Source organism: Carcharodon carcharias, chromosome 5 (assembly GCF_017639515.1).
Source record: "Carcharodon carcharias isolate sCarCar2 chromosome 5, sCarCar2.pri, whole genome shotgun sequence".
Classification (NCBI taxonomy): Eukaryota; Metazoa; Chordata; class Chondrichthyes; order Lamniformes; family Lamnidae; genus Carcharodon; species Carcharodon carcharias.
In genome coordinates, this window is record NC_054471.1 from 74,278,041 (window position 1) to 74,291,191 (window position 13,151).

Sequence of the window (13,151 nt, forward strand, 5' to 3'; positions counted from 1 at the left end):
GAAGCAAAATTAATAAATTTTTCCAAGTCCTGACGAGAGCATGAAGCAGCACCGAAGTAATCATTGATGTACCGGAGAAAGTGTTGTGGAAGGGGGCTGGAGTAGGACTGGAACAAGGAATGTTCCACATACCCAATAAAGAGACAGACATAGCTGGGGCCCATGCGGGTACCCATAGCCACACCTTTTATTTGGAGGAAGTGAGAGGAGTTAAAGGAGAAATTGTTCAGTGTGAGAACAAGTTCAGCCAGACGGAAGAGAGTAGTGGTGGATGGGGTTGTTCGGGCCTCTGTTTGAGGAAGAAGCTAAGGGCCCTCAGACCATCCTGGTGGGGGATGGAGGTGTAGAGGGATTGGACGTCCATGGTGAAGAGGAAGCGGTTGGGGCTAGGGAACTGCAAATTGTTGATGTGACGTAAGATGTCAGAGGAATCACGGATGTAGGTGAGAAGGGACTGGACAAGGGGAGAGAGAAGGGAGTCAAGATAACAAGAAATGGGTTCCATGGGGCAGGAGCAAGCTGACACGATCGGTCTACCGGGACAGTTCTGTTTGTGGATTTTGGGTAGGAGGTAGAAGTGGGCCGTCCGAGGTTGGGCGACTATCAGGTTGGAAGCTGTGGGAGGAAGATCTCCAGAGGAGATGAGGTCAGTGACAGTCCTGGAAACAATGGCTTGATGTTCAGTGGTGGGGTCATGGTCCAGGGAGAGGTAGGAGGAAGTGTCTGCGAGTTGACGCTCAGCCTCCGCGAGGTAGAGGTCAGTGCGCCAGATAACAACAGCACCACCCTTGTCAGCGGGTTTGATGACAATGTTGGGGTTGGACCTGAGAGAATGGAGTGCAGTAAGTTCAGAGAGAGGCAGATTAGAAAGGGTGAGATGAGAAGAGAAATTGAGACGACTAATGTCGCGCCAACAGTTCTCAATGAAAAGATCAAGAGAAGGTAAGAATCCAGAGGGACGGGTCCAGGTGGAGGGAGAATATTGGAGGTGGGTAAAAGGATCCGTTGAACGGGGAGAGGACTCCTGCCCAAAGAAGTGAGCCCGGAGACGAAGACGGCGGAAGAAGAGTTCAGCATCGTGCCGAGCCTGAAATTCATTGAGATGAGGGCGTAAGGGTATGAAACTAAGTCCTTTGCTGAGCACTGAACATTCAGAGTCGGAGAGGGGAAGGTCAGGGGGTATAGTGAATACACGGCTGGGGCTGGTATTGGAAGATGGGGTGGAGACGGAGGGGCAGGCAGGGGTGGAGGGTCCTAGATTGGTGTTGGTGTCAATGAGTTGTTGGAACTTGCGTTCCTTAGCACTTGAGAGGAAGAGAAAAAGTTTCTTGTTGAGGCATCGGATGAGACGAAGAATAAAATGAAACTGGGGGCACGCACAGCTTTGAAAAAGGGTACGGCAGTGCTATTGGAGGGAGAGGTCGAGTGTGTTCATATGGTGGTGCATGGCACTGAGTGTGGATCTGACATAGGTGGTCTGGAAAATGAGTTTGTAGAATGCTTTTGTGACAGTTTCCTGGAGCAATATATTGTGAAACCAAAACAGGGATAAAACTATTTTAGATCTAGTATTGCACGCTGAGACAGTGTTAATTAGTAATGTCAAAGTAAATGATCCACTGGAAAATAGTGGTCGTAATACAATTGAATTCCATGTTAAGTTTGAAAATGACATACTCTAATCACAAGCATGAATGTTAAACCTAAACAAATTCCAATTACATAGGTAGTAGGAGAGAGCTGGCCAAGGTTGACCGGCTAAATAAACAATGGGGAACATTTAAAGAAACAATTTAGAATGTTCAACAAAAATACATTACACTGAAAAACAAAAGCTTAGTGTGAAAAATCTATGGTGTACTAAGGAGGTTAAGGTTAAAAGATTTTAAAAAGTGGCTTATAATGTAGCAAAGAATAGTAGTAATTCTGGGGATTAGAAGTGTTTTAGAAACCAGCAAAAAGTTGATAAAATAGAAAAAATAAAATATGAGAATAAACCAGCCAGAAATGTAAAACCACATTGTAAGAGGTCTTACCAGTACATACAAAGGAAGAGAGTAGCTAAAATAAATGTAGGTCCCTTAGAAGCAGAGACAAGAGGAATTATCATGGGAAATGAGGAAATGGCAAGACATTGAACAAATGTCTTCACAGCAATAGACACAAGTTATGTACCAGAAATAGAAGGTAACCCAGGAGCTAAAAAGAACAAAGAAATTAAGGTAATTAATATCGGCAGAGCAAAAGTACTGGAGAAATTCAAGGGGCTAAAATCTGAACAATCCCCAGGATCTGACTGTCTACATCCTAGGGTTCTAAATGAGATAGCTGCAGAGATAATGGATGCACTAGCAATGATTTTCCAAAATTCCCTATATTCTGGAATGGTCCCAGCAGCTTGGAAGTTAGCAAATGTGACATCGCTATCAAGAAAGGAAAGACAGTAAAAGCAGGGAATTATAGGACAATTTAAGGAGGTCTTAACAATGCACTTTAGAAAATCATAGTATAATCAAAGTCAAAATGACTTTATGAAAGGGAAATTGTTTTTGATAAATGTATTAGAGTTTTTTGCAGATGTAACTAGTAGAGTAGATAAAGGGGAACTAGTAGATGTAATATACCTGGTTTCCAAAAGCCATTTGATATGGTGCCACACATAACTTCAATAGGAAAGGTAAGGACTCATGGAGTGGGATTAATATATTAGCATGGATAGAAGATTGGTTAATGGACAGGATGTCAAGTGTAGGCATTAACGGGGCATTCTCAAGCTGACAGGCTGCGACTAATGGAGCGCTACAAGGACCAATGCTTGGGCCTCATTTATATGCAAACTATATTAATGACTTTGATAAAGGGAAAGAGAGTAGTGTATTTAAGCTTGCTGACGATAAAAGTTAGATGGGAATGCAAGCTATGAGGAGGATACACATAGGCTGCAAAGAGATATAGACAGACTAAGTGAGCAGGCAACAAGATAGTAGATGGAGTATAATGGGAGAAGTGTGATATTATTCACTTTGGTCATAAGAATAAAAAAGCAGAATATATTTTAAAAGGCATGAAATTTGTCAGTGTTGATGTTCAGAGAGACATGGGTATAAGCAACATAAAAAATTAGCTCTCTCCACCTCTCTCTGTCCCTCTGACCCCCATCCCATCTTCTAATCCCAGCCCTTGCCGTGCATTCACCATACCTTCTGACCTCTCTGATGTTGAATGTTCAGTACTCAGCAAAGGACTCAGTTTCATACCCTTACGCCCTCATCTCAATGAATTTCGGGCTCGGCACGATGCTGAACTCTTCTTCTGCCACCTTCACCTCCGTGCTCACTTCTTTGGGCAGGAGTTCTCCCCCCTTTTACCAGCCTCCAATATTCTCTCTCCACCTGGACCCCTCTCTCTGGCCTCTTACCTGCTCTTCATCTTTTCATTGAGAACTGTTGACGAAGCTTTAGCCATCTCAATTGCTCTGCTCCTCTCATGTACTCTAATCTGTTTCCTTCTGAACTTGCCGCGTTCTGTTCTCTTAGGTCCAACCCTGACTTTGCTATCAAACCTACTGACAAGGGTGTGCTGTTGTTGTCTGACGTACTGACCTCTACCTCGCATAGGCTGAGCGCCAACTCTCAGATACTTCCTCCTACCTCCCCCTGGACCATGACCCCACCACCGAATATCAAGTTATTGTTTCCAGGGCTGTCACTGACCTCATCTCCTCTGGAGATTTTCCCTCCACAGCTTCCGACCTCATTGACTCCCAACCCTGGACTGCCCACTTATACCTCCTCCCCAAAATCCACAAAGAGGATTGTCCTAGTAGACTGATCATGTCAGCCTGTTCCTGCCCCACGGAACTCATTACTTCCTATTTTGGCTCTGTACTCTCTCCCCTTGTCCAGTCTCTTCTCACCTACGTCCACGATTCCTCTGATGCCCTATGTTATATCAACAAATTCCAGTTCCCTAGCCCTTATCGCCTCCTCTTCACCAATTTCTCTTTAAACTTGTCTCACTTCCTCCAAATAAAAGGTATGGTTATGGGTACCCCAGTTATGCCTGTCTCTTTACGGGGTATGCGGAAGATTCCTTGTTCCAGTCCTACTTAGGCCCTCTCCCATAACTCTTTTCTCAGTACTTCGATGAATGTTTCGGTGCCGCTTCATGCTCTTGTCTGGACCTGGAAATATTTATCAATTTTGCTTCCAATTTCCAACCCTCTATCACCTTTACATGGTTCATCTCCGACACTTCCATTCCCTTCCTTGACCTCTTTGTTTCCATTTCTGGTGATAAGGCTGTCCAGCAATATTCATTACCAGCCCACCGACTCCCGCAGTTACCTCGGCTACAGGTCCTCATACCTTGACTCCTGTAAGGATTCCATCCCATTCTCTCAGTTCCTTTGCCTCCGTCGTATCTGTTCCAATGATGCCACTTACCAAAACGGCCCTTCTGACATGTCTTCCTTCTTCCTTAACCAACGTTTTCCACCCACTGTGGTTGACAGGGCCCTCAACTGTGTCTGACCCATCTCCCACGTCCCTGTCCTTACACCTTCCTCTTCCTCCCAGAACTATGATAGCGTTCCCCCTTGTCCTCAATTTTCACTCCACCAGCCTCTGCATTCAAAGGATCACTCTTCGCCATTTCTGCCAACACCAGCATCATTCCACCACCAAACACATCTTCCCATCACCTCCCCCTGACGGCATTCCGTAGGGACCGTTCCCTCCGGGACACCCTGGTCCACTCCTCCATCACCCCCAACACCTCAACCCCCTCCCATGGCACCTTCCTATGTAATCGCAGAAGATGCAACACCTGCCCCTTTATCTCCTCCCTCCTCACCATCCAAGGGCCCAAACACTCCTTTCAGATGAAGCAGTGCTTCGCTTGCACCTCCTTCAATTTGGTCTACTGCATTTGCTGCTCCCAATGTTGTCTCTTCTACATTGGAGAGACCAAACACAGACTGGGTGACCGCTTTGCGGAACACCTTTGGTCTGTCCGCAAGCATGACCCAAATCTTCCTGTCGCTTGCCATTTCAACACACCATCCTGCTCTCATGCCCACATGTCCATCCTTGGCCTGCTGCAAGGTTCTAGTGAAGCCCAACACAAACTGGAGGAACAGCACCTTATCTTCCGATTAGGCACTTTACAGCTTTCTAAACTTAACATTGAGTTCAACAGCTTCAGACTATGAACTATCTCCTCTATCCTCGCTGTTTCTTTATCCCGTTTTCCAATATTCATTTTTTTTTTTATTTTTATTTTTCATTTTTTATCCACTTATTTTCATTTTTATTCATTTATTTATTGGCCTGAATTTTCTCCACGTCGGGCAGGCTTGGAGGGAGATTGCGGAGCCGACCGCTGCCTGCGATTGGCTCCGCACCGCCATTTTACGTGGGTGGGCCAATTAAAGCCCGCCCAGTGTAATATGCAAGCGGTAGCGCTGAGCGCTATTCTCAATCATTCTTCCCCACCACTGTCTCCTCCCCTTCTGACCCCACCCCCAACAAGGACCATCTATCACTTGCACATGTTGTTCTTTTCAGAGTACTTACCCTCATCCTACTATTATCACGTTCTGCTTTCTTACCTTAATGCCTCCTTTAGCCCTTACCACTACCATTAACACCACCCTTGTCCTTCTGTTCATGACATCTTTGTCAATCTCTCCTTTGCCCCCACCTATCGCTGGCCTTCTATCCAGCTTCACTTGCTCCAACCCCCTTAAACAGTATAAATTTCATTACATTTTTACTTCTCTTTAGCTCTGAAGAAGTAATATGGACTCAAAACATTAACTCTGTTTTTCTCTCCACAGATGCTGTTAGACCTGCTGAGTATTTCCAGCATTTTCTGTTTCTGATAAAAAACAATTAGTATGGAGGTACAGCCAGCAATCAGCAAAGCAAATGGCACATTGGCCTTTATTGCAAGGGGATTGGAGTACAAGAATAAAGAAGTCATGCTACGATTGTACAGTGCTTTGGCGAGGCCACACCAGGAATACTGTATGCAATCTGCAGTACAGTGAAGGTTCATTAGATTGGTCCCTGGGATGAAAGGGTTATCCTATAATGAGAGGCTGAGTAAATTGTGTCTATATTCTTTGGAGTTTCGAAGAATGAGAGGTGATCTCACGCTTAATGCTCTTTGCTGGAGCAAATTGATAGCAAGAGAAAAGCTGACAAAAGAGGGAGCATTCTTAAGCAAGTCCACTGCACTCATCATAACTGCTCTACCAAGACTATGCTCACCCACTGTTGGACCAAGTCAGAGCGAAAAAGCTATGAGGAAGGATTAAAGAGACTTATGCTTTACAGTCTGGAAAGAAAAGATTAAAGGGAATGCAACACTGAAGTATATAAAATATAAATTACAATAGATAAGGTAACCAGATTGTCACTGCATGGAGGTAAGCCAACCTCCCAACTTTCAGAAGTATCTTAGCCTGGATTCTCCCTGCCATCTGTCAACCCAAACAAGAGTGCAATCCAGTTAAGTGTCTGCCAATAAAAAAAAATCATTACTGGTGGCCCCATAAGTGGAAAGAGTTGTTGGCTGTTTCTTCTGCCTCCCTTGATGTGGTGGCTGCCCAAGATACACCTTGAATGCCATGGGTGCCTGTGGCAATGTGTATCTGATTCTGGATACAGTAGTAAAGTAAGGAGAACTAGTGACTGAGATAGATGTCAATCCTAATATTACAGTAAAACATCAAATTTAAATAAAAAAAAGAGTCCAGATGGAATCCCTCTGGACTGAGCTGAGGGATAATTCACCCGCTTTGCTGTGGTTTTTTTGCCACCAACACTATCACCCCAACCAGCCACCCATCCACCCCCACCACCCCCTCTGAAACTGTTAAAATGTAAAACCAGTACATAAAGCACAGCAAGAATGCACCAAGTCTACGATTTCCACTCGATAATGCCAGAAGAGATACTCTTAAAATGACTCATGTTTGGGATTGCAGATACGAAGGTGAGAGTTAACAAGTATCTCGCACTGCCCAGCCGGAATTATGTCCCTCCCACACCTGCGCAGATTCAGGCAGGTGCACATTGCAATCCTGCCTTGTTATCAGGCGTGTGAGTGTTGCCTTCACTGTGTCCATTTGAAGTTAGGAGCTTGGGTCCCCCTACAGCATTAGCCCTGTTGTTGTGTATCCCCCCCCCTCTCCTGGGCCTTGGTGGCTGGAGGAGGTTATAGAGAAAAGGAGGGATGAGGCCATGGAGAGATTTGAAAACATGAGATGAGAATTTTATAATCGAGACATTGCTTAACTGGGAGCTAATGTAGGTCAGCCAACAGAGGCAAGACTGGACTTGGTGAGATTTAGGACACAGGGCAGCAGAGTTTAGCATGACATCAAGTTCACAAAGGCTGCCTGAAGTGCACTGGAATAGTCAAGTCTAGAAGTAATAAAGACATGAGTGTTTCATGACCAGGTGGGCTGTGCAGAATCAGGCAGTGTGATAGAAGTGGAAATAGGCGGTCTTAGTGATGGTGTGGACATGTTGTCGGAAGCTCATCTGAAGGTCAAACATGACACCAAGTTACAAACAGCTTAGTTAGGCCTCAGAGAGTTGCCAGGGAGAGCGATGGAGTCATTAGTGAGGGAACAGAATTTATGGCAGGGACAAGACAATTGTTTGGTTTTCTCTATAATTAATTTGAATAATATTAATTATATATTAATCAATAAAAATAGTATAATCAATGAGCAAAAGGAGGGGGACAATGATAGATCCTTGGGGGATACTAGAGGTATAGAAGTGGGAAGAATAGCTATTGAAGGTGATTGTCTTGCTATAATTATTTAAAAATTAGGGCTCTTCCATTTAAGACTGAGATGAGGAGAAATTTTTTCTCTCAGAGGGTTGTTAGTCTGTGGAATTCATTTCCCCAGAAAGCAGTGAAGGCTGGGTCATTGAATATATTCAAAGCTGAATTAGACAGATTTTTGATCGACAAGGGTTATGAGGGGCAGACAGGAAAGTGGAGTTGAGACCACAGTCAGATCAGCCATGATCTTATTGAATGGTGGAACAGGCTTGAGGGGCCGAATGGCCTCCGCCTAATCCTAATTCTTGTGTTCTACCATGATAAGTTTTGATCGACAGTACAGCTTGACTGCAATTACTTCTCCTTCACTCATTAATAAATGCCACTAACAAAGTCTCTAGTTTCCAACCAATGACAAACCATATTCCATTCCTGCTTCATGAGATTCTACTTCTTTTCAAGATTTTTTTAACCAATGTTTTGGGGGTCAAATTTTTCAATTGCAGCTATTTTCTTCTTCTGAATCAGTGGTGATCTTGGGTCATGAAATCATAAGCCGAAGTTCAAATTCTTCTTTGTGTAACTTTTAATGCATTGATTAATGCAGTCTGTCTGCTCTGAAAATCTAAGGATGACACTAAAGATCCTTCAGCAATATTTGGAAGAAGAATTGGGAAATTACCCAATGTTCTGACCAATATGTTTAATCAATCAGCAGCTCCAGAAGTAGATTAACTTACTGTTCGTCTTTCTGAATACAAAATAACTGACATAATCACTTACATGGCAACAGTCAATGCACTTCAAAGTAATTTTTGTAATTGAGGCTTATGGGATCGGGGTGGGTGGGGGATGTTGAAATTGGTTTCTGATGGTCGTGTCAAAATGGGCAATAATAGACTGGCAGCTCACTCTATAGCCAGCATGAAAATTAGATGGCATTTAAAACAGGTTGATTTATTATTGCCCAGTTTGTGCTACAGCTGAAGGTCAATTTCACGCCCATGGCACCTGAGGAAAGAAACAGTATAAGGTACATATGAGCTGGATTTCTAATTAGTATATCCTAAAAGTACTTACAGGTTGTCCTGTTATTCCATCCAATCCTGGGAGACCGACCATTCCTGGTTCTCCCTAAAATAATAAGGAACACAGAGATATTTTTAAAATTTTACTGGACATTTAGCAATATAATTCAAACCATTTGCCACTTTGGCTAAATAAATAAATAAAGTGGGAATATTAAACAAATAATGTAAGCTGTATGAGTAGCAAGCTATACTCATTGCAGCTTTTTACTGCACATCCATTTTCTGTTCATTTGCAGTAGCTACTTGTTTTGAGAAAGGTATATTATATCAGCAATTGTCAATAATATTATAACAAGCCAGCTGCTTTACAACCTGAGATCTGCTAAATTAATTCAGATTGACAACCAAACCTGGGATCCTCGAGCCTGTATCGTTTAACATTACATCACATATTGGGTCAGATTGTGCTGTCAAAATGGCTAAGGCCATTATTTATACACAAATAGTAAAGCAACGTAAGCAGAGGAGCAGATGTAAGTTGCTGTTCAATTTATGCTGTTTCCCCTGTTAGCTTCACAAAAATGACATCTCACTGTTTGCTTCACCATTGAAATGCGTTAGATGGTATTAAGCAGTTTTGTTAGTGTAGTAGTTATGAACTAAACTCACCACAGAAAGTTAAGACTTGTCAAGGGTAAGTAGCCTTTTAATAACATGAAAAGTGTTAATTATTGATAATCAAACTCTCTGGCACTGAAAATTAACTATTACAATTGTTGATTCTCACTACTTCAGGCATTAGCTCTAATCTACACTTCCCTTTGTTTACTTCTCAATCCTTCAATCTCACTCGTTAAGGAGTTGCAGTTTATTTCTCAATCCTTCAGTCTGTTCAATCAAGTCCCAAATGTTCAGCTCTTACTTTCAGCAATTTGCCATGCAAAAAGTTAAATGTGCAAGGGCAAGTCTAACTATTGGCAGATAACTACCATTAGATGCTCTGCTACAACAAAACTTGGCCCATTGTCTTTGCCAACCAGGCCAATATAGGCAAGGCTAAAAGAGCCTGACATGCGGGGCAAGATTTTGCATTTCTGGTCAGGGTCCTGACTTTGCGCTGAAATGGGGATCCTGATCATTCACTGTGTCGGCAGCAGTCACCTAACGGTGATTTTCCCAATTAGTGGCCAGAAGGCATGCTTGCCATCCAATTAAGGATGGTGGACAGGCTGTCAAAGCTGGAGGGCCAGTAGGAGGCCATCCAGCATTTAAGGAGCTGCAACCTTTCTTGCAGGTAAGGGAGAGAGAGGACACCTCCATCATGAGGCACATTCTCAGCAACTTGAACAAACCTGAAATAAAAAATAGCTACAGCTGCTAAGCTGGAGTGTAAACCCCTTCTCAGGGCAGCCTGTAGCCGCAGCTGTGGTCAGGTAGGTTGGCGGGGGGAGGCGGGGGTGGTGGGGGGGTGTTGGTGGTGGCGGAGAGGTGTCTTTAGAGACTGCATGGTCCACTGGCTCCCAGTCTTCTACCAGCAGGTCATTTCTAAGCAGCTGCCCTGTTCTTGAAGCTGTGCAGTCCTGAAGGACAACTGGAATTTTCCTGTCAGTCTCTAATAATGGCTTTAATTGGCCTTTAACTGACCTTATATGGCTATCTGCTGCTTCTTTCTATTCGTTTATCTGGGCATTGCAGGTGAGGCCAGCATTGTTGCCCATCCCTAACTGTCCTTGAGAAGGTGCTGGTGAGCCACCTTCATGAACTGCAGCAATACATGTGGTGTCGGTATATTGTTATGATCTTGAGGGAGACCATTAACTTTTAAAAAGAAATTTGAACTCCCAGTTATTAACTGAAAGAATTATGCTACATTTCACATTTTAAACAAAAACTAATTGTACAAGAATTAAACAAATCAAGTAAAACTAGCTTAACACTATATTTCGTAAACACTTGTTCCTTAAGCCCTAAAATTTCAATGGGTTACTTCCCATTCTACTGTTATTTCCACCCAAGTTTCTCTATACTTTCCAGGATCTTGAGAGTTCCTTTACTTTCCATGGGACAAACCAAGGTGAACCACAGCTCTCAGGGATTCACTTTGATTCTCCTCAATGTTCCTATATTCTCTGAGGTATGAGATGTCTTGGGGTCCTTCCAGTAGCATTTGTCTAAGCGACCATCTAACTTTCCTTAAGCAATTCGGAATTGTGGACATCCCAGATCAAGCATGGGCTTCACTGCCTTTTTGCTCAGGGGTCTACAGCTGCTTGCAGCTTTCTCTCTCTGCCTGTTTCCAAGCCATTCCAGCTCTAGATGTAAACTGTCTGTTTTCTGTGAAAAATCAAACAGTTAAACCCAAAAAGGGTACTTTCTTGGAACCTATCCCCATGGCAATGTCAACTTGGGGTGTCCCATTTAGAGATGTTAACTAATTAACTTTAATTTCTAAACCTGTCCTTTTATCTGAAAAGAACTTCCCTTGTTTACAGTTGCTTTCCAACTTTGATTTGGGAAATTACATGAATAATTTAATCCCCTTATGGAAACAACTGTAGACATTTCTTCTCCACCAAGAATTAGAAAGAGGCTATCCATTGTTTAATGTTTTCTCACTTCTAACTCTGACCCTGTTAAATAAATACAGGTCACCTTTGAATGGCAACTACTTCAGGTCTAATTACCAGATTCCCACCAGGCGCTTTCATTATCTTACTTTTAAAAACTCAAATTCCAAACTAAGGTTATGCTCCTAAATCATAAGCATCATGAAATTTAACATTTTCACAATAACACCCACAGTATTATTAGGGAGAATGTTCAAGGTTTTTAACCCAGCGAACAGTGAAGGAATGGTGGTATAATTCCAAGTTAGGATGATGTGTGACTTGGAGTGGAACTTGCAGGTGGTCGTGTTCTCATGTGTCTGCAGCCCTTGTTTTTCTAGGTAGTAGAGGATGTGGGTTTGGAAAGTGCTAATGAAGGAGACTTGGCAATTTCCTGCAGTACATTTTGTAGATGATACATACTGCTGCCATTGTGCACTGGTGCTGGGAGGTTTAAAAATGGTGGATGGGGTGCTGATCAAGTGGGCTGCTTTGACCTGGATGATGTCGAGCTTCTTGAATGCTGTTGAAGCTGCACTGATCCAGGCAAGTGGAGAATATTCTATCACACTCCTAACTTGTAGCTGGTAGGCAGGCTTTGAGGAGTCAGGAGGTGTGTTACTCACTGCAGAATTTCCAGCCTCAGACATGCTCTTGCAGATACAGTATTTATATGGCTGGTCTAATTAAGTTTCTAATCAACAGTAACTCCACGAGGTTGATGGTGAGGGATTCAGCAATGGTAATACTCTGAATGCCAAGGGAAGATGGTTAGTTTTTCTCTTGTTGGATATGGTCATTGCCTGGCACTAGTGCGGCGCCTAATCTTTCTGCACCCAGTTCACCTTTGAAAAGGAGCAGTCAAATGAAGTACTAGTTGAGAAATCTGCCAGGGGATTCTCTACCACAGCCTACTGCAAGCCTTCCTTCAATAGTTAATATACGCATTCCACATGCTATAAGATTAGTCTTATCAGCAACCATGTAAATAGGGCCCGAGCCATTTGCTCATAATACAAGCTTGATGCTGAAATAGGGTGCATTAAATGCATCCTATGGGTTAATGGCTACCCTTATCAGAACATTTTGCACTGTATATTATGCACACTCATGAACGGGACTAAGACCATCACCTTTGGCCCTGAAAAGTGCCCAATCTACCTCAGGTTACCCTGGAAGGGCAACGTATCTCAAAAAGTTGAGCAACATGTGAAGTTAGTTGTTTCATGCTGCTACTATGCAGTTGCAACAGGAGTGATATTCACCACTAAGAGGATGCTGCAGTCAAGCCAAAAAGATGTTCTGCCTATCACACAAATGAGTAATGTGGTATATAAGTTTCAGTGCCAGTGTGATGCTAGGTACATAGGCCGTATGACCCAAAATCTGGCAGATCATATCAAACAGTATTTCCCAGTCGCTGTTCACAGCGGGCAAGGTACAGACTGTACCCAACCATGCCGTAAATACAAAACTCAAAACACAGTGTCCAACATTAGATGTGATTCCACGATTGGACAACACTTACTAAATAATCCTCAATGTACTAATAGTTACACTGACAACCAATTTAAGATTGTCAGTCAGGCTTGTAGTGTGACACATTTTCATGTATTGGAAGCTACATATATTAATACACAAGATCCTGTTTGCAGACTGAAAGCACATTGTGCCTGTTTCAGCTAAACAAAACAAGTGACTCATTCCT

At 43.0% G+C, this 13,151-nt stretch overlaps 1 protein-coding gene across 2 annotated transcripts in view; it reads right to left on the reverse strand.

Annotated features, from left to right (window-relative positions):
• LOC121278460 (collagen alpha-1(XXI) chain-like) overlaps positions 1 to 13,151 on the reverse strand; it is a 468,271-nt gene that overhangs the window by 208,043 nt on the left and 247,077 nt on the right. For both annotated transcript variants that reach the window (XM_041188910.1, XM_041188909.1), the window contains one exon: positions 8,887 to 8,940. In XM_041188910.1, coding sequence (XP_041044844.1) covers positions 8,887 to 8,940 — 54 coding nt within the window. The remainder of the gene's footprint in view (positions 1 to 8,886; positions 8,941 to 13,151) is intronic.